We start from the raw sequence: 22,691 nt of genomic DNA on the forward strand, positions 1-22,691 counted from the left end.
TTTTTTTTTAAAGTTGTCTAGTCATATTTTCAGCTTTTCTTTTTGTTTGCAGTGGGGTAGGATACTGGGGGTTGAATCCAAGGGTGTTCTACTACTGAGCTACTTCTCCAGACTTTTTTAATGTTTGATTTTGAGACAGGTTCTTGTTAACTTGCCGAGGCTGGCCTTGAGCTAGTGATCTGTTTCCTTCAGCCTTCCAAGTAACGGTGATTATCATCACCCTATTTTTTTTAAATTGTCCTTTTTGTTTTGATGTGTAGAAGTATTATACAGAAGTTCTAATCCTTTGTTAATGAAAATCTCTCTTCCCAATCTGTGGCTTGTATTTACTTTTTTATGGTTCTTTTTTCCCCCCCGCCCTAAAACTTTATCTTCTATGTCTTGGAATAGTTCTAAAATTTACTCTTCACAAAAACATAGCTAGGCAGAGTGGTGCATGCCTGTAATCCCAACCACTTGGGAGGCTGAGGCAGAAGGATCCCAAGCTTGAGACCAGCCTGGACAATTTATCATGACTGTATCCCAAAAGAAAAATTTTAAAAAGGGCTGGGTATATAGCTTAGTAGTGGAGCTCTTGCCTAGCATGCATGAAACGCTGGGTTTAATTCCCAGTATCACCGCCACCACAACAATAGAAAGGGGAAAACAAACCCCGCTTTATCTTACTTTTCTAAATCAAGTTCTTTTCTTTTATGCATTTATCAGATGAATAATATTGAATAAAATCATACATTTGAAAATATTTTAAAATTATAAATGCTGATGATCCAGACATCAGCAAATGACTTATTTGATCTTTACTTTTGTAAAAATAATCTATTTGTGCTGACTAAAGGCAATATTTTCTTTAAAAAATATGGGCTTTATTTTTTAGAGTAGTTTTAGGTTCATAGCTAAATTGAAGAGAAAGTACAGAGATTTCCCATACACCCTCTGCGTTGACAAACAACACAAGCCTTCCTCACTAGCAACATTTTGCACCCGTGGTACATTTGTACAATCAATGAACCTACATTGACACATCAATATCACCCAAAGTCCATAGTTTATGTTGGGGTTCACTCTTGCTATTTGAACAAATGTACAGTGACATCTATTTACAATTATAGAATCATACAGAATAGTTTTACTAACCTAAAAATACTCTATTTTATTTACCCTTTTTATTTTTATTTTTTTGATTGAACCCAGAGGAACTTTATCACTAAGCTGCATCCCCAACACTTTTTATTTTTTATTTTGAGACAGGTCTCACTAAGTTGCTAGGGCCTTAATAAGTTGCTGAGGCTGGCCTAGAAATTGTGATCCTCCTACCTGTGCCTCCCTGGTTGTTGGCATAGGCCACCCGGCCTCTTTCTCCTTTTTAACCCCTGACAACCACTGATCTTTTTCTGTGTGCATATTTTACTTTTTAAAGAATGGTAGGTTCCATGCATATATGATTATATAAAAATGAACCCTATTATTTATAAGTATAATGCACAAATAAGAACATTAAAAGAATGTCATAGTTGGAATTATACAGCATGTAATCTGTTAAGACTGACCCTTTTCTCTTACATTTCACTTACATTTAAGGTTTCTCTATGCCTTTTCATGGGTTGACAGCTCATTTCTTTGTAGTGCTGAGTAATATTCCATTTTTTGTATGTTCCACATTTCATATATTCACCTAGTAAAAGACATCTTGGTTCACCTTTTGGCACTATTAACAAAACTGTTATAACATCCATGTCCAGATTTTTGTGTGGATATTAAGTTTTTAACTCCTTTGGGTAAATATGAAGGAGTATAATTGCAAAATCATGTGATAGAGTATGTTTAATTTTATAAGAAACTGCCAACTTTATTCCAAAGTCACTGTACCATTTTGCCTTCCCATCAGCAATGAGAATTCCTGTTGTTGTATATCCATGTCAGCATCTAGTATTGTCAGTGTTCTGAATTATGATCATTCTAATAGGGGTCTAGTAGTATCTTGTTTAATTTACCATTCCCTAGTGACATGTGATGTGGAGTATCTTTCCTTATGCCATCTATGTATTTTCTTTTGTGTGGTGTCTGTTCATGTCTTTTGCCCATTTTAAAATTGGGATTGTTTTCTTATTGGTGTATTTTAAGAGTTCTTTGTATATTTTGGGCAATAATTTTTTGTCAGAATGTGTTTTGTAAATGTTTTTTTCTCAGGCTGTGGCTCATCTTCTCATTCTCTTAAGCAATATTAACTTTTAAATAAATGGCAGGCATTTTTGTTTGTGGACTATAGGTTTCCAATGAATTGATAAATGTTCTGACATAAGAAATCAAGATTGTGGAGTAACCCAACAAAAGAAGATAAGGCAGAATCAATACAATTTTAAATCAAGAGAGACTTTTAGGGTAGACTAGTTAAAAGAAACAACATTTGAATGCTTTAAGGTCTAAAGTTAAGTATATATGAAGTTCTCTTTATATGAGATATAACAGAAATCACATTTAATCAACTGTTTTCCTTTATTACATTTTATTTTTTTTTTAAATTCACATCTCCCCCGCCAATACCTACCTTCCTTCCTTCCTTCCTTCCTTCCTTCCTTCCTTCCTTCCTTCCTTCCTTCCTTCCTTCCTTTCTTTTTTATGTGGTGTTGAGGATTGAACCCAGGGCCTTGCACGTGCTGGGCGAGCGTTCTACCACTGAGCCACAAACCAAGCCCCATTAATTTTTCTTACATATTTAAAATTGAACCTTCTTCTGTGTCCTCTTATTCTACTTTTCTTGGAAGTGCTTAGAACATCTTATATAACATGAATACATTTTTATAGCCATTTATTATCTTCTCCTCACCTAGTCTGTATGAGAACAGAGATTCCTGTTCACTTTGCTACTGAGGTTTGAACCCATGAGTGCTCTATCACTGAGCTACACCCCCAGCCCTTTATATTTTTATTCTGAGACTTTTTGTGTGTGTATACGTAATTGCTGAGGCTGGCCTTAACTTGCAATCCTTCTGTTTCAGCCTCTGGAGTTGCTGGTATTACAGGTATATACCACAGCCAAAGCTAAGGCTTTTTGATTGTTACAACCATATTTCAAGTCCCTGGTATACTGTGGCATCCAGTGAATGCCTGAGTAATATTTGTTGATTGAATACAAATCATTTCTTTTGTTTTTGTATGAAGCTAATATTTTTATATTCCTGCTGATTTCAAAGGCAGTTGTTAAGATCTTTCTTGTTATTATCTTCAAGATAAATTTTACAGAGACCTCTTACAGCTCAAAAGTTATCTCTGCTTACACTCAGAATTGCAAATTTCATAATCCAAGCAACAAGTTATGCCACCTCACACAATAAGCCAATTTTTAAAAAAACTTTAAAGTAACATATAATAAATGTGCATTAGGGAGTACACTGTGATTATTATATACAATGTATAATGAGCAAATTGAGGTAATTAGCATTTCTATCTCATCAGACACTTATCATTTCCTTGCATTGCGAACTTTGAACTCCTTTCTTCTAGTTATTTTGAAATACATAATATTGATGGAAGCTATAGTCACATTACTGTGCTATAGAACTTTAGGACTTATTCTTTCTGACTGTATTTTGATACCTGTTATCCAGCCTCTCTCTCTCTTTCCTTTCTCTCTTACCCTTTCTTAGCCTCTAGGGACCCTATTCAACTCTCTACTTCTATTGGATCAACTGTTTTTGATTCCACATTTGAGTGAAAACAGGTAGTTGTAACTTTCTGTGTGTGACTTATTTCACTTAACATAGTGTCCTCTAGTTCTTTTCAGAAGTGGTTAAGTCACGAAGGCAGAGCCCTCATGGATGAATTAGTTTCTTATAAAAGAGGTTGAATAAAGTGCCCTAGTGTGCCCTTTTCCCAACTCTTCTTTCATTTTGAGGACACAGCAATAAGGCAACATCCTAGAGAAACAGAGTCAGGCCTCACTTGACACTGAATCTGTTGGAGCCTTGTTCTTAGACTTCTCAGCCTTCAGAACTGTGAGAAATATGGGGCCTGGGGTTGTGCCTCAGCGGTAGAGTAATTGCCTCGCATGTTCGAGACCCTGGGTTTGATCTTCAGCATCCCATAAAAATAAATAAGTGAAATAAAGATATTGTGTCCAACTACAACTAAAAAATAAATATTTTTAAAAAAGTACTGTGAGAAATAAATTTCTATTACACAATCTGTGTGTGGTATTTTGTTACAGCAACAAGAACAGAAAAACCATGGTGATTCCTCAAAATATTAAAATTAGAACTATCATATAATCCAGCAATTCCACTTCAGAGCATATGCTCCAAAGAATTGAAAGCAGACTATCAGAGTTATTTGTACATCCATGTTCATATAATCATTATTGACAACAGATAAAACATGGAAGCAACCCAAGTGTTCATCCACAGATAAATGGATAAAAACATGGTATCTACACAGAAAAAAATACCATCTAAGCCTTAAAGGGAATTTTGACATGTGCTACAACATGGAAGAGGGCTCTGTCTACATGACTCAACCACTTCCCAAAAAACCCCACCTCTTAACTACTGCATTGGAGATTGTTTCAACATGAATTGTGGAGGGACACAAGCATTCAAATCACAGCAGGTGGTATTGTAGTTTTGATTTGCATTGAGCATCTATTCATGTGTTTACTGGCTCTTTATGTATCCTCTTTGGGTAAAAGTCTATTTAAGTCCTTTGACCATTTTCAAATGAAGGGGTTTGGTTTCTGTTGTTGATTTTAGGAATATGCTGGGCTTGATTCCTTATCAGAGATATGATTTATAAATATTTTCTCTTATTCTGTGGATTGCCATTTTACTCTGTTTTTGATGTGTAAAACTATATAGTTTTCATGCACGCTGCCTGTTTTCTTTTATTGCCTGTGCTCTTGATATAGCTAATAAATCATCACCAAATCCAATGTCATGATTGCCCTGTGGTTTCTTCTAACAGTTTTAGGTTTTACTCTTGGGTCATTGGATTCTTTTGTATATGGCATTAGTGTCCAACTTCATTCTTTGCATGTAAATGCTGTATTTTCAGCATCATTTGTTGAAAAGACTGTCTTTTCCCTATCGAATGGTCATGGCATCCTTGTCAGAAATCATGACTGTATGTGTGTGGTTTAATTCTGGACTCTTATTCTCTTTATTTGTTCTATATGGGTTAGTTAACTTTCTGTTACTATGAAAAATACTTGAGAAAGTCAGTTTATAAGGAGGAAAGGTCAGAGGTTTAGCTTGTAGTACCAAATATTTCAGTGCATGGTCATAGGGTCTTGTTGCTTTGGGCCTGAGGTATTCTAGTACATCCTGGTAGGAGCATGTGGTGAAGGAGTCCTCTTCACCTTATGGTGGCTTGGAAGCAAAGAGAGAAAGGCAAAAGAACACAGGTCCCAATGTTCCTTCAAGGATCTGACTCCAATGATTCATCTTCCTTTTGATACACCTCCCCTCCTAAGGGGGGTTAACTATTTCCCTATAGCACCACAGACTGGCAGTCACACCTTTAGCATATGAGCATATGGGGAAGACATGTAAAATCCAAACCATAACACCTATGTCTGTATGTTGAGACTAGTCCTTCGAGTACTGTGTTGAATAGAAGTGATGAAAATGGCATCCTTGCCTTGTTTCTGATCTTAGAGGGCAAGCTTTTAGTCTTTCACCATAGAGTACGCTTTTTACTATGAGTTTTTGGTTATGTGGCTTTTCTTATGTTGAGGTAATTTTCTGTAATCCCAGTTACCCAGGAGACTTGAGGCATGAGGATTACAAATTTGAGTTTATCCTGGATAATTTGGCGAGACCCTGGCCTCAAAATAAAAGACAGGGCTGGGGATGTAGCCCAGTGGTAAAGTGCTCCTACGTTCAATCTCTATACCAAAAACAAATAAATAAGTGTGGTGTGTGTGTGTGTGTGGGGGGGGTATCAGACCAGAAGTGTTTTTCAACATTGAAAAAACTGTTTTCTAGCCATTTTAATTTGATTTAAAACTTATGCCAATTCTTAGCCATCATTTTATTTCACCTGTCTGTAGTTTTTGACAGTTGATCAATTCCCTATTCTTTGATACACTTTTTTTCACTTTTCTTTTGTATTTTGTTTTTCCTCTTGTCAACTGTTTCTTCTTGGTTTCCTTTCCTAGTTTTCCCTTTTGTTTCTGACTTTTAATATTGAAAGCCCCAGACTTTACTACTCTATCTTGACTGTTTTGACATTATCTATATGCCCAGGATTCTTAAACTTATGCCTCTAACTTGGACTTTCCCCCCAAACTCCAGATTCCTATATTTATCTACATATATGTCACCAGTTATATATCTAATAAATATTTCAGAGTCAAGTCCTATACTGAATTCCAGATTTCTCTAAATGTGTTCTGCTTATAGTCTTCCCCATCTTCATTGCAACTCTATGCTTTTTGCTGCTGTAGCCCAAAACTTTGAAGTCTTGCTTGATTATATGTTACCTGTGTATTAGTACACCTGTGCAAATGCTTGTGTGTCACACCTGATTCATCAGAAAATTCTCTTGGCACTACCTTCAAAATGTATCCAGAATCAGCATTTTTCGCCACTAGTGAGTGCTTGGTTTGAGCCATCCTTTTCTCTTATCTTGATGACTTATACAACCTCCTGACTAGTCTTTTTGCTTCCTATGTTTGTTTTTTTTTTCTCTACAAGCTTTTCCACCTTGCAGAATGAGTCTAGACAAAATAAGTCATAATGTGTCTCTTCTCTGGTTCAGACATATCTAACCATTTTATATATATACATATATACATATATATATATATATGTTTAAGGTTGAGAGAAATTGGAATTTTTAATAAATGTAAGTCTCAGAAGACATATAGATTACTAATATCTGTGTGAGGTTGGAAAGGGCATGGCAGATTGGAATAACTACAAGGCTGGAGAAGAAAGAACTGGAAAATCACATAAGTACATGTACACTGAGATGGAGGTTATACAATTGTTATGAGTAGCCCTGACTTCCAGATGAAGTGGTTGTTTTAAAATGTTCCAAGCATCCTTCCTCAGTAAACAATATTTACTGAACTATAATGACCGAACTAGGTATAGGTAGCTAGATGAACCATAATGTCTGCATTTGAGATATGTCAGGCTAGACATGAGGACCAATAATTGAATTATCATGTTGAAAGTCAAGCATTCTATTTGAAGTGAGCACAAGGTGCTCTGTGGAGTTGGTGGTGGTAGTGTAGTTCATTCTGCTAGGGTAGAAAGGGCTTCAGTATCACAAGTTTAATTGCTTTATGGTGTGAACTTTGCCTTTAAAAGACTGAGCTTATTTATTAAGCCCTGAAATAGTATTCTGTGTTCTATTTACAGATCTTGTCAAATTGCAGGATTTTAATAGGGATGAAATACACTATAAAATACTTTTCTAAACACAGATGGTTTACTTTCATTAAATGGCTCTGTCATTCAGTGGTTTACTAAAATATCTTCCAATTGAAGATTTTGAGGTTCTTGCTATTTCTTCTTCTTTTTTTCCTCTTTATATTTCACATAACTATTCTATATTCTTCTCTTAATATAACAAATATAATATCACATACAAAGGTATTATGCAAATTGTAATACACAAGAAAATGTAAGGTAGAATTATTTTTGTCTTAATATGGATACTTGGTTGTGAAAAGAGGAATCTGGGAAAGTTGTAATGTGATTATTGAGCAGACTCTGATATGTCCTGGAGAGAACCCTGAGAGGCTGGGTTTGTGGTTAACTACTTGCTCTGATTCCCAGGATGTCCTGTGCCTTAGGGATCCTTCCCAGTCCCTGTAAAGGGCTGTGAGAAACAGCCAGGAAAACAGAAATTTAGCAGATCTCTGATTTTTGACAATTTGTGTTAGCCTGGCCTAAATGCCCCTACCCTCTTACTTCTTTCTCTCCTTGAGAGTCTGCTGTTAGTCCCATCTTCTTTGAGATATTTGATCATTCTGACTAAATAAACACCAGCCACAGTATTCTTTTGATCATGGAAATCTCCTCTCCTACTTTTGTAAACCTTGTAGTGCCCACTGCTTCTTTCTAAAGGTATTGCTTGCACTCCATGAGATAAGCACTGAAATTTGCCTGTTTTGATTAAATTTGATTTTAACGCCTTAAACAGTGATAATGAGTATTTAATTTTCTTATTATGTCAAAACCTATAACAGTACCCACACATGCCAGGCAAGTGCTCTACCACTCACCTACATCTATAGCGTCCCCAGTGATAATAATTCTTTGGAATGGAGTGACTTGGTAGAAAGTGAACTTATTTTTTTATTTTTGGAGGAAAATCTGCTTAGGTTTGTTGCACATTTTAAGACAAGAAGATCTTTAGCTGTTATTTTCTGGACCTAGTTGAAGACAGTATTGTATAGTATGTAAGTTTGTATGTAATTTTTTTCCCCTTAACCCTCTTTTTTTTTTTATCTCCCCCCCATTAAAATGACCTTACACCTATAGTTGAACTAGCGCCTTCATTTTAGTAAACACCCTCTGCAGTGAAAAGAGGAAGGAACTGTTAACCAGTTGTTACCTTTTTCAGTGGCACAGAAGAATGATGTTAACTCCTATTGTAATTATAATGACATTTCACCACTTGAGTATGCCAACTCCCTGAACAGGAAATGCAGTCTGTTAGAGGAGGAGGAGGAAATGGAAATAGCTTTCTAAACTAGTACTGTTTTTTTTTTTTTAATGGTGGAAAAAATATAGAATTGTTTTGTATCTGATCAAAATAAAATGTTACTAGTATTTCCTTAGACTAGTTTCCTGTAAATAATAAATATTTGCCATTGCACATAAATAATGAATACTTGCCATTGCACAAAAATAGCTTTGTACATAGCTGCTATCTGTTATGCACAAGAAATGTTGGAAGTGAATGTTGAAATCATATACCTGATGAGGTGAGAAGCCAGAGCCCTAGGAACAGAAACTCTGTGCATCTTTCTCTACCCCCATTTCTCTGTGCAGGAGCATGATCTGGGTGATGTCTTAATAGCATTGCCTTTTTTTTTTTTTTTTTAAATTCAGGAGCTGGATTAATAGGGTAATTGATGTTTGAATAATAATTTAAGCAAGCAGTACTCATTCACCTGGACCATCCTGAATATATCTCAACTTTGTGCTGTGTTTTTAATAATTATATCAGGCCCTCATGCTTTTACTTTGTATATTGCATATTGACTGGGGAGAACACAAGGGGAGAAGAGTTATCATTAGTTATCATTCCACTTAAATTTTTTTTCTTCTCTTGGGAATGGCAAGATAATGTGTGATATATATATATATATATATATATAAAATATATTATTTATATATATATATATAGATATAATGGTGCATGCTTAGGAGGGTGGTACAAAAGGTGGGTGGAAAATATAACTTTTTTCCCTATAAACTGTGAAGCTGAACAGCTTTCAAAAACCCACTATTTTCATCAATATTAATATCCCTGCCTCTTATGAAGTATATAGAGAGAAGAATGAAACTTATTAATATAAAATCTGGAGGGGTTTTCATGACTTAGAAGTTTCCCTTGGTCTTTGTCTCTCTCTCTCTTTTGTCTCTTTTCTTTCTCAAACAAAGTACAGTAAAGGCCTGGAGGAAATCTTGCTTCGGAAAAGATGATAAAATTTGGGTTCTCATTTCCTGTGAATTCTTATTCCAGAATAATAGAAAGTTCAATCTTAAGGTGGTATTAAAGATGTGCAGTCTGTTTCTCACTTTTTGTGAATAAGGGAACTGAAGTTTGGAGAAATTAAATTATTTCTCAGGGATTTATATTAGTTGATAGAGAATTAGACTAAATTTTTGATTCCCATTCCCAGTTTTTTTCCCCCACTATTCTTTTTTCCATCTGAATCTTGCCAGGTTTGCTTAGTAGTTCAATCTGAGCAAGTAGGAGCAGTTATAATATTTCTGAGATAATATCTGGAGATTAAAAACCTTTTAATTCCATCCATTGAAATTTCTGAAAAAAAAGAAAAGACTTCTAAAAGATAGTTTACTATTGCTATATAATACACGTTTATCAAAAACCTTACCTTTCCTTTGGGCAAATTGTAGTATAGCTGTTCTCTATATGTAGGCTCCAAGAGGAATTAAAAGAATGCCACCTTGTTAACCCTGGAAACCAAATGGATTTCCAAATAACATTTTATCAGATAATCCTCTGGCCTAGACTGAAGTTATGAGGAAGTTAGGAGAAAACTTCTTTAACATTGGAAATAATTATAGTTTGTATTTGCTCTTTAATTCCTTTTTCTTTCAAATTTTCTTTTGTAAAGAAAGTATAATACATATATTACCCATTATTTGTTTATTTGAGTGGATACTCTTAAAAAACAGTAATTTAAAAAACTTCTTGCTATTTCAGTGATATCTAGGTGGGGTAAGTTGTTTTTGTGCTTTTTATGGAACTTCATTTAATTCACAGCCCAAATGATCACTGACCACTTCTAAGTGGCTCAGTGTTAACACTTACTGCTGGGGTATTTTCTCTTTTAATTTTGTGTTTTGAGTTAATCATTTTCTAAGTTGATTTTAAAAAACTATGATATATGATTAGATAAAAGAATGAAGGTGTTAGTAAAAGTAAAGTGTCTGTTTTTCTGAATTTGGGACTTATTCAGCTTCTTAGGATATAGATAGCTAAAACTAAGGCTTAAAATTTATTTTCTTGTATGCATGATTTTCTTTTTGGTACTGGAAGTTGAATCCAGGAGCATTCTATTTCAGAGTTACATTCCCCATGTCCACCAAACCCCACTTTAAAAATTTTTGAGACACAGTCTTGAACTTGTCATCCTCTTTCCTCAGCTTATGTTTTTCTTTCCATACTAAGAAATACTCAACAATGAACCAGGCTACATTAGATACTAGGTACTAACTTGTTGCCACAAGTTTGCACAAACAGCTTAGATGTTGAATGGCAGAGATTTTTTTTTTTTTCAAAAAGAGAAGGTAATATGTTGAATTGAAGAACTTCCAAGATAAACTTTCAGATTCTTTGAATATATGATTACAAAGGCCTTTTCAAGTGATGGGTAAAACCCAGGCATTTTCTCTTCTGTTGTATGTAAAACCACACCTTTCTTTACAACTGTTGTCTCACAAAAGTAAATTAGCAGAAGTACACAATGAAATAAGATTGAGGGGCTGGGGTTGCAGTAGACCACTCACTGGATTTGATCCTCAGCAGAACATTAAAAATAAATAAATAAATTATACTAAAAAATAAGGTTGAAAAATGTACATACAATTTCTATCAAACTATTTAGTAAAATCCAATGGTTAAATAAAACTTTTTTAATATTTATTTTTTAGTTGTAGTTGGATACAATATCTTTAATTAATTAATTAATTTTTATGTGGTGCTGAGGATCCAACCTAGGGCCTCGCCCATGCTAGGCTGGCACTCTACCATTGAGCCACACCCCAGCCACCCCCTTCCATTAAATCAAATCTTAAGCTGTTATTTGAACCAATTTGCTTGAAAAATGGAAGAATGAGTCAAGATAAATAAAGGTTAAAAATGCAAATGAAGAGTTTCTGAAAATTGAAATAAATACTTGTTGAGCTCCTTCCTGAACTCAGCAAATGCTTGGGGTGTCTTCAGTGCTCTGGGAGCTCAGACTGGTGAGAAAAGCGCACAGTGGCAGAGATGTGTGCCAGGTGTTGTAGGGACAGGGGCGTATATTATCCCACTGGGGAAGGTGACAGGAGAAGTTACAAGGGGGAAGACCCTTCTTGGGGAGGTGATATATGAACTCATTTCCTTCCCTTGTTTGTCAGTTTTAAAAATTAATTAAGAATGCATTGCTGTTGAAAATAGTAATACAGTATAGAAGTAGTAAAAATGCAAATTCTTATTTACACTTTCTAATGCTTTTTTTCCCAGTTAGAGTTAGATTGATAAATATGCTTCCAGATATTTCCCTAAAACCATCTCAACAGTTTTTCTTTTGAACAAAGTTGGGCTCAGACTCATGTAATTTGGTAATTTGTTTTCCCCCTGTGTAACAATCTACCATGTGCATGTACCCATATCTGTAGATGTAAATCAGCCTCCTTTAAAAATTTGCTTCTTCATATAATGGGCTATACCATCATTTATTTACATATTCCTATTGTTGGACATCTAGGTTTCCAGCCTGTTAAAAACAGCGAATATCCTTGTACGGATAAATTTGTTCTTAGGTGTAGTAAGTTTAAATGATAAGTAGGTGAAGGGAGTGAGGATTAAAGTGAAGGGTAAATGTTTTCTAGGCTAAGTGAACAATGTGTAGTTTGTAAAACACTGCTGAAGACAATGGCCAACTGTTGGGGAGAAGTCTTTCTGCTTCTGTGCTGTGGAGGCACACCACCTCCTGCTTTCTGGAACTAATGCTGGAGTATCTCATTTTATAATGGCATCATTCTACTGAATAATTTATAGTTATTTTCTTATTTTGGAGATATAAAATCTTTAAAAAATAATGTAACCAGATGGAGAAGTAGATTCACAAGCTGATAAAGTGATTGATTATTCAGAGGTCACACAGAGGTGAAGTGGGTAGCTATGGAAATAAAGTTGGTATCTTACCTTTTACTTAGCTCTCTTGCCAGAGAATGTCTTAGCATTCATAATGGCTTTTTGGGTACCTAATCTCACACTACTGTCCAATTAAAACAAATTTTGGTTAATTCTTAAAATAGCAATTGGAATATTGCTTATTTGTCAAGTAAGTATATGAAAATGGCTTAGGACTAGGGTATAGCTCAGTAGTAGAGACCTTGCCTGGCATGTGCAAGGTCCTGGGTTCAGTCCCCAGCATTGCAAGGGGGGAAAAAACCTCAGAGAACAAAAATGGCAGAGATGCTTTAAAGTAGGTGAATTATATTTTCTTACATACTACTCTTAGTGTAAAATTTTCTTATCCTTACGAAGTCATAGTTGCTACTATTTTGCTTCAAACAGATTTCCAATTTTGGAATGTTCCCCTGTAGTGTGATATCTGTCAAGTGCTAACTAGTATTATAGTTCATCATTGCCTTTTGTCAAGAAGAATATCTGATTATTATTATTTTTTGTTTGCTTTTTGCATAATCTGATCTTTGCTAATTTTTCTGAATTGAAATTATGTTGTTAGGAGAAGGATTAGTCTAAAATTTATCAATGTTTGGTACTGAGTTTTTGAAACTGTAATACTTTGGAAACAATTATGAAGTAATATTTTTCTTAATTATCTCTAAAAAGCCCCTTTGGTTGTCAATGATACTTCGCCATTCGGTTACATGTACTTTCTTGTCTAGAAATCTGATTCAAGGCTTCCAAAAATCTCTTATTAATTAAATTTTTTGGAGGCAAAATTTTTGGTGATTTTATTTGGTTAGTATTCTTTCTAGTTCCAGCATCTGGCCTATAAACTTTTATTCATATTTCAAAAAATATATGCTAAATAGTTTTAATTAGTGTTATTAATTGAATAACAATGCTTTGAATAAATCAGTTTAAGATATTATCTCACTATCTTAAATAATGATTATGTTGTTTTATTGCATTATTATGAAGTATATATTCTACTATTACTTCATAGAAGTATAATTTCTTTTCAGTACTAGGCATTAAACGCAGGAATGCTGTACAACTGAGCTACATGCCAAGCCCTTTTTAGTTTTTAATTTTGAGACAGTGTGTCACTGAGTTGCTGAAGCTAACCTTGAACTTATGATCTTCCTACCTTAGTCTCTTGAGTGGCTGGGATTATAAATGTGTACCATTGCACCCAGCTGTGAAGTATAATTTTTAAGCATTAATATCTACCTTTTTATTTAGAATGATAAGTTATTTTTCAAGAGTAAAGTATACATTTGAACAATAAAGTAACTTAATTTTGCATTTAATTTTTCTAGGGCTGCTTTGGAAGAAGTAGAAGGAGATGTGGCAGAATTGGAACTAAAACTTGATAAGGTGAATTTTAACATTTTTAATTTTTTAAAATATCTATTTTTGTTTTCCATTAATAAGAACATTACTTTGTTTCTCTATAAGGATAAATTCTTTTATTGTAATTTTACACATGAAGAAATTAGGGCTAGAGATATTAATTAGCTTGCTTATTCAAAGTCTAAGTGCCAGGGAAGAATATATATTCTCCTCTGAATTCAAAGTTTACTAAACAACTTTTATATGGTTAGAAGTTTATTCCTATTTTCTCCATTCAAAAGATCACATGTATCTTTTTTAATGCCTAATGGATTTCATGTATTACCTGACCATTCTTTTTTTTAAAAAAATTTTTGTTTTAGTTGTAGACGGACACAATATCTTTATTTTACTTATTTATTTTTATGTGGTGCTGAGGATCGAACCCAGGACCTCGAAAGTGCTAGGCAAGTGCTCTACTGCTGAGCCACAACCCTAGCCCATGACTTTTCTTATTTATAAATTTAGGTACAGCTGGGTTCAAATATAAATAAAATTTAAAATAGTAATTTCATATTTAAGCTAATGACACAAATGCTAAAAATACTTAATAAATGATATAGTCATGTTTTATATAAGTATAAATGTACATTGACTCCCACCTTCTGTATTAACTATTGATAATATTTTTGAATTTCTGTCCAAGAAGCATTGTCTGTTATGTACCAGGCAAAAATATTAGAATGAGTAAGATGGGGCTTTTGATCCATTTGTTGGAACATTCCTTTGCAACTATTGCTTAGAGAAATATCTCTGTAAATTTCTAGACATAAGTCTATGTATATGTTTGAAATTCTTTTTTTGAAAATACTTTGTGTAATTATTATTATAAATGGTATTGCTATGTGAAGTATTGTTTCTTACCCTTTACTGTGCATAAGAATCACCAGGGGAATCTTTTTTAAAAACATAGATTCTGATTCAATAGATCAGGGATACTGAGATTCTGTGTTTTTAACTAGATTCAAAGTTATGCCTATGGATATTGGCATATGGACTGCACTTCGTATGATATATATTAATTAAGCTGAGCATTGTGAGAAACATTTTGAAATGTTTTAAAAATCATGAAATATTTACATTAACATACAATGTAGATAGTATAGAAACTATGTAAAGCAGTAATATTATAAAAATTAAATAATTTTAGTTTTTAATTTTGAGACAGTGTGTCACTGAGTTGCTGAAGCTGACCTTGAACTTGTGATCCTCCTGTCTTAAAATTATGGAAAAGTTTAGTAATGTTATTTTTTATTAGATTCTATCATTTTTACAGCACTGTAATATACAGTGTCTTTGAATTTTACAAAATTCTGTGAGGTAGGTGGAACAAGTATTCTTTTTCCCATTTTATAGATGAGGATACCAAATCCCAGAAAGCAAAGGAGACTTGCTTCAAATTGAAAGTTAAAAGAGGCAGAAAGAGGGTTAGAACTCCTGTGCTTCTATTATTAGATCAGTGCTGTTCTTGTGTACCACTGTGCTTCAGGATCTGTGTATTTTGAGGGAGCACAGGCCACTTAGAAATTTCTAAGAAGAGTGGCAGGAGTAGCAGGCTTCCATTTGTTTTAAAAATAAATATTTTTATTTTGACTAAGTATATTATTTTTAAATATTTTCTATTGAAAATGTATGTGTAGGGCTGAAGATGTAGTTCAGTTGGTAGAGTGCTTGCCTTGCATGTACAAGACTCTGGGTTCGATCCCCAGTACCACAAAAACAAAAAACAATAAAATGTATTTGTATGGGCTCCTCCTCCTCCTCCTCCTCCTCCTCCTCCTCCTCCTCCTCCTCCTCCTCTTCCTTCTTCCTTCTTCCTTCTTCCTTCTTCTTCCTTCTTCCTTCTTCTTCTTCCTTCTTCTTCTTCTTCCTCCTTCTTCTTCTTCTTCCTCCTTCTTCTTCTTCCTTCTTCTTCTTCTTCTTCCTCCTTCTTCTTCTTCCTTCTTCTTCTTCCTTCTTCTTCTTCCTCCTTCCTCCTCCTTCCTCCTCCTTCCTCCTCCTTCCTCCTCCTCCTTCCTCCTCCCTCCTCCTCCTCCTCCTCCTTCCTCCTTCCTCCTCCTCCTTCCTCCTTCCTCCTCCTCCTTCCTCCTTCCTCCTCCTCCTTCCTCCTTCCTCCTCCTCCTTCCTCCTTCCTCCTCCTCCTTCCTCCTTCCTCCTCCTCCTTCCTCCTTCCTCCTCCTCCTTCCTCCTTCCTCCTCCTCCTTCCTCCTCCTTCCTCCTCCTCCCTTCCTCCTCCTTCCTCCTCCTCCCTTCCTCCTCCTTCCTCCTCCTCCCTTCCTCCTCCTTCCTCCTCCTCCCTTCCTCCTCCTTCCTCCTCCTCCCTTCCTCCTCCTTCCTCCTCCTCCCTTCCTCCTCCTTCCTCCTCCTCCCTTCCTCCTCCTTCCTCCTCCTCCCTTCCTCCTCTTTCCTCCTCCTCTCTTCCTCCTCCTTCCTCCTCCTTCCTCCTCCTTCCTCCTCCTTCCTCCTCCTTCCTCTTCTTTCCTCCTCCTTCCTCCTCCTTCCTCCTCCTTCCTCCTCCTTCCTCCTCCTCCTCCTCCTCCCTCCTTAATTTTTGTTTTTACTCTGAGGAGTTACATTTTTTTGAAGTACTTTTTGAAGTAAAGTTTTCAGTTTTGAAAGTAGACATTAGTATTAAGTTGTAGTTTTGTTTTTTTTTCCAATGAGTTTTTTTTCTTCTTTTTGTGATTTGTTCTTTTTAGGTATACCTGACAGCAGAGTGTATTTTGACGTATTATACACATATGGAGTGTAACTAATTCTAATTAGGATTCCATTCTAGTGGTTTTATGCAATGTGTGTAGTTTTTTTCTTAAACTTATTTATTTATTTTAGTTCTTGGCGGACACAACATCTTTGTTTGTATGTGGTGCTGAGGATCGAACCCGGGCCGCACGCATGCCAGGCGAGCGTGCTACCGCTTGAGCCACATCCCCAGCCCCAATGTGTGTAGTTTTGATTTTGTGGTAGATTTACAAGAGGGTATATAGAAAGGCAAGGCTTTTCAGAGAATCACAATCTTTTGTTAATCATTTTGCTTTTATGAGTGAGTGACTTTTTTTTTCTTTATATCATTTGATTGGGTTGGGGCAAACTGGTAGAATCTTAAAACCAAAATACTCTAAATAATAATAATCTAATAAATAATAACTAAACTAAATTATTAAAATATTGGCATTCAAAGCTAAAAATGCTAAGCCCATTAGCATTCTTATCCAAAAGGCTACTAAGGGCATGGTAGAAACTTGACATTATTTAAAATATCACCTTTCCCTCTCATCTCTCCACCAAAATTTCTTTAGTTACTTTTATGTTTCTCTGATTTAAGATTTTGATCCCTTATAAAATGTACTTCTCCTGGATTCTTAAGCTACTATCATTTTTACTTTAGAAATGAAGAGTTGGCATGAAGAAGGGAGACTGAGAGAACCAAGATATGGTTGTTATTGGTTGTTATATGGTTGTTATTAAAGTTGGTGGCATTGAAGGAGTAATGGGGAAGTTGTGCTCTGGGAGGTGCTCCAAGACTAGTTCAGTGATTTCATAACTTTGTGCAAGGCAAGTTCCACCTATAGTATCATTGTAAATAATAGTGACAGGTTGAACTAGCTTGGTGACTTAGCTTGTATCTATTTTGCTTATAACATATACTAACAGTAGTTAGATTCTTTCTAGAGAATAATGCTTGATGAGTGGCACTGTTTATTGGGTCCAGTTACCTGTTCATTCTGTAAGGTAACATTATAGTGCATCATAGTTGCTATCTAGATATAATTCCCATATCTGTTGCATTTTTTTTCTCTGGTATGCTTGTTTCCTCTCTGTTAATTGGACATCCTTTAAATCTCAGCTCCAATGCTACCAAACTTTGGCTCTTTTCTTTTTTTTTTTGTATTGCATTGTTTCTCACATGTACTTCCATTTAAACTATTAAAATATTATTGTAATTTTTGATTGTAGCAGAGGCTAGTAGTTAAGAGCACAAGGTCAGGGGCTGCCTGAGTTTGAAAGTAGCTCTACCATTTAGTAGGCAGGCTTCTCAATCTTTCTGTGCCTCAGTTTCTTCATCTTCAAAATGGGGGAAAGAAGGGTATCTATGCATCTATCGGGTTATTATGAGAGTGAGGTGAGTTAATACACATAAAGTACTTACATGGTTCTTGGTACGTGTTGAATTCTAAATAAACAGTAAAGATGATGGTGTCTCTTTAACAAACTATTAGCTCATTGGAAATTGGGACTGTCTTTAGAAAAAAAAAAAGCAACAACAACAAAATCCCATCTATTATGTACTTACTGGGCACAAAGTCCTATGTTTACTCATACTGTCCCTAATCTTCATAACAGTGTTGCAAAGTTGGTAGCATCTTCAATTTACAGATGAAAAAAATGAGTGTTAGGATGTTACTTACAACTCAGAGATAGCAAAGAAGTTGTTCGTATTCCTGTCATCTGGCAAAGTGTCCATGACATTGTAAAGTCTTATTGAAAAATTGTTGAATAATGAATTAGGATAGTAGTTTGATAATTCTGATTATCTTGACATTTACTCTTAGGTAAATTAGATTATTATAATCTCATTCACCACTATCATCTTTGGATATTTGCAGGGTGCAGGTGGTTCTGCTTCTGTCAGTTTTTTCTCTTTTTGGCTCCTGTGGTGGTGACTCCTATGCTAGTTCTAATCTCTATTTTCACGGCACTATTCTATGGCTCATCATTCATAGTTGTAATCTCTGAAATCTGGAATGCTGATAGCCTGTCTCACTTGAGTCTCCAGTCCTTCCACTTCTCAACCTCACTACTGCTTCTGTTCTTCAACCTTACCTAGACTTCTGGTGTTTCAATCAGTCTACTTGGGATATTTCAGATCCTTCTAAAATCCACTGCAACATTCTTTTTTTTTTTGGTAATTTTTTAATTAAGATAAAATTCATCTGGGCTGGGGTTGTGGCTTAGTGTTGGAGTGCTTGCTTAGCATGCATGAGGCACTGGGTTAGATCCTCAGCACCATGTAAATATAAAATGAAGATATTGTATCCACTAAAAACTAAAAAATAAATATTCTTTAAAAAAAAAGATAAAATTCACCTAACATAAAATCCACCATTTCAAAGCGTTTTTTAGTATAGTCCTGGTGTTATTGGTGCAACTATCACCACTGTGTAATTCCAAAATATTTCTGGTATCCCAAAAAGAAACCCTGTATCTTTTAACACTAAGTTTCAATTAGTGTTCCCTTTCTTTCATTCTCTGGCAACTTCTGTGGATTTGCTTCTTCTGGACATTTCTTTTTCTTTTTTTTAGTTTTTTAGAATAGTTTTTCTTTCTTTTTTTGAGAAAGATTTGTTTTTTCAACTAACAGTATTGGAACAACTGAAAATTTAAATGGAGAGAGAGAGAGAGAGAGAGAGAGAGAGAGAGAGAGAGAAAGAAGGAAGCTGAATACCTCACACAATATACAAAAATTAATTCAAAGTGGAAAAACCTAACACTTCCAATCTCCTAGAAGAAAACAGGCAAAGATCATTTTAAACTTGGTTAAGCAATGGTTTCTTAGATTTTTTTTTAATACCAAAAACTGAAGCAAATATGTAAAACTAGATCAAACACAAATGCTTCTGTGCTCTCATGAACACTGTTAGAAAATTAAATAACCCATAGAATGAGGAAAATATTTGCAAATCAGGTATATGATAAGGGATTATTATAAAGAATTCCTAAAATTCAATAATTTTAAATTAAATTAAAATTCAGTTTTAAAATGGAAAAACGATCTAAATAGACATTTTTTTAAAAAAAGAATATTATAGATGGCCAATAAACACATGAAAATATACTAATAGTCACTAGGGAGATTCTAATGAAAACCACAATGAGATACAACTTCACCCTTTCATACCCATTGGGATAGTTAAAATAATAATAAAAGTCTTAGTTTGGGTTTGGAAATGGTGGAACCTTCATACATTGCTGTTGGGGATGCAAAATGCTGCACCCTCTTTGGAAAATAATTTTGGTGGCTCCTCAAAAATTAAACACAGATACCCATATAACCCAGCACTTCTCTTAAGTATATTCTCAAGGGTATCGAAAACATACGTCCACACAAAACTTACATTGATGGTCACAACAGCAGCATTATTCAGAATAGCTGAAGTGGAAACAATCCAATGTCCAATAATCCTACAGTACTATTTAGGTATAAAAAGAAATGTATTGATCTTCTGGACATTTCTTATAAATGGAATCATAATATTTGGCTTTTTGTGACTGGTTGCTTTCACTTAATGTAATGTTTTTAGGATTCATCAATATTGTAGCGTATATCAGTACTTCCTTTTATGGTTGTATTATATGCTGTTTTATACCACATTTGTTTATCTAGAATCAATTGATGGGCATTTGGTTTGTTTCTCTTTCTTGGCCATTGTGAATAATGCTGTTATTAATCCTTCCATTCCCTTCTTAGTTTTACATTATTTTTTCCCCTCTTTGGAGACCTTCATTTCCCTTACGTAGCACTCTATCGAGTTCATTCCTTCTTTTTCTCTCTCTTTTCCTTTTGAGATAGGATCTTGCTGCATTTTTCAGGCTATTCTTGAACTCCTGGGCTCAAGTGGTCCTCCTGCCTCAGCTTCCTGAGAGCTGTAACTATAGGTGCATGCCACCATGCTCAGCAGAATTTTCACTGTCTTGAGTATGACTTTCTGCCCCATATCTGGGCTAATAAAGCCCTATAGGAGACTTTATATAACTGTCAAATCCAATTGGTGGAGATCCTACTGCCTCATCCTCTGCAGCCTCCAGAACCACTGCACCAGCTGTGCTTCAGTCTTTATGAATGTTATCTTACCTTATTATAGCAACCTAATATGATGTGGTACCATCATTAAGTATTACACAGAAAAGAAAATTAAAGTTTGTTGAGGTTTAGGTCAATCAAGCGTACTTAGATGGTTATGTATGGCAACAGGATTTTAACCTAAGAGGACTGAGCTGAGAACCTTGTCTATTAACCTGTCTCTCTCTGCTGTTATGGGAAAAGGAATTTTAATTACTTTTGAATTATTTAATTTGATGAATAAGTAATAACATCTATCTAGTAAAAAAAATCAAAGGTAAAAGAGTGTGTACCCAGTGAAAATTAATCATCTTCTAATCTCTTTGCTAGGGGAATATACTGACCTAGTTTCTTGTGTGTCCTTACAGAAATTTTCTAAGCATATGAAAATTATATAGATTTGCACTCTTCCGTACAAATGGTTCTTTCCACTCCCAACAAAAATATTAATACTGTGTTACATTTTGTTTTTTCCTTAATATATTTCGAATGCTATTTGTTATTAGTCATAAAGTTCTCCCTGTTTCCTTTTTTTATTTCTTTTTGGTGCTGGGGATTGAACCCAGGGCTGTGTACATGTTAGGTAGTGCTCTACCACTGGGGGAGTTATACTCCTGCCCTGACCAAATTTTTTATGGCTGAATTTTATTACATTATATGGATACGTTATAATTTATTTATCCAATTGTTTATTGATGGACACTTGATCTAGCAACTGATATTTTTATCATGACTGCAATGCATTGCTTCAGATGTGTCTTGTGGCTTATGTTCAAATATGTATGATACATTTTAAAAAGTAAAATTGCCAAACTAGAGAGTTTGTTTTAAATTTTGACAGCTGTTGCTAAATTACTTCTCAAAGAAATGTTACCAATTTATATTCCCACTAACAATGTATAAAAATGTCTACTTCCCCTTATCTACCCTCTCTAAAACAGCATGTTATCAAACTTTTTGATCTTAGTTGTTTTGTAAAAAAATGGTAATTTCCATTTCTTTTATTGTGAGTGAGGTTGAATATCTTTTCATGGATTTAAGACACATTTGTATGTCCTTTTTGGGAATTATCTGTGCATGTCTATGACCCATTTTTTTCCCCCTACAGTATGATTGGGTTTTCAGAATGCTTTCAAAATACATATCCTTTCTTATGATAGAATAATTAGTCCCTTGGGATTTGTTGCTAATATTATTTTCCCATATTGTTGTCTTTTGACCAAGTTAATTGTTTTTTCTTTTATAGATATTTTATTTTTATCACTTGAATTTATCAATTTCTTTTTCATATGGCTTTTGAGGTTTATATCCTTTTCAGAAAAACTTTTCACAGTTTGAGATTATATTAAAAAACACCTTCCATTTTACCTTAGTTTTGTGATTTCACTTTTTATGTTTAAATCTTTATTCCATCTGAATTTAATTTGAGGATTTGGAATCCAACTGATTCCTTGGCTATCCAGGGCCCCTAATGTCATTTTTTAGATAATCACGTGCTGCCCCCTCCTTGGCACTGATTAGAATATTACTTTAATCAAATACTTAATATAATATAATATAATATAATACTTGACTCTGTATTATATTCCATTGATCAGTTTGTCTATTCACATTTACTACTAGGCTTCCAGTTACTATATTTTGTAATATATTTTAATGTCATATAAGGCTAATATTCTTTTTATTACTTTTTCAAAAAAAATTTTCCACTGTGTATTGGTCGTTCCTTCTGAACTTTAGATTGTTTTCCTTGTAAGATATTTTATTTTTTAAATAACACACCATTTTAAAGACTTATCTCTGGCAGCATTTCTTTTCCTTTTTCTTTTTGCAGTGTTGGGGATCAAACCCAGGG

At 34.6% G+C, this 22,691-nt stretch overlaps 1 protein-coding gene across 12 annotated transcripts in view; it reads left to right on the forward strand.

The window, feature by feature from the left end:
- The window catches only part of Acap2 (ArfGAP with coiled-coil, ankyrin repeat and PH domains 2), a 123,033-nt gene that overhangs the window by 25,255 nt on the left and 75,087 nt on the right, over positions 1-22,691 (forward strand). For 11 of the 12 annotated variants that reach the window (XR_013436843.1, XM_078044005.1, XM_078044010.1 and 8 more), the window contains exon 2: positions 13,923-13,980. The exons of the other annotated variant lie outside the window; for it this stretch is intronic. Coding sequence is in view for 10 of the 11 variants with exons in the window: in XM_078044005.1 (XP_077900131.1) it covers positions 13,923-13,980 (58 nt within the window). In the remaining variant the exon portion in view is untranslated. The remainder of the gene's footprint in view (positions 1-13,922; positions 13,981-22,691) is intronic. 12 annotated transcript variants of the gene reach the window in all.

Source organism: Ictidomys tridecemlineatus, chromosome 3 (assembly GCF_052094955.1).
Source record: "Ictidomys tridecemlineatus isolate mIctTri1 chromosome 3, mIctTri1.hap1, whole genome shotgun sequence".
In the NCBI taxonomy this organism is placed as follows: Eukaryota; Metazoa; Chordata; class Mammalia; order Rodentia; family Sciuridae; genus Ictidomys; species Ictidomys tridecemlineatus.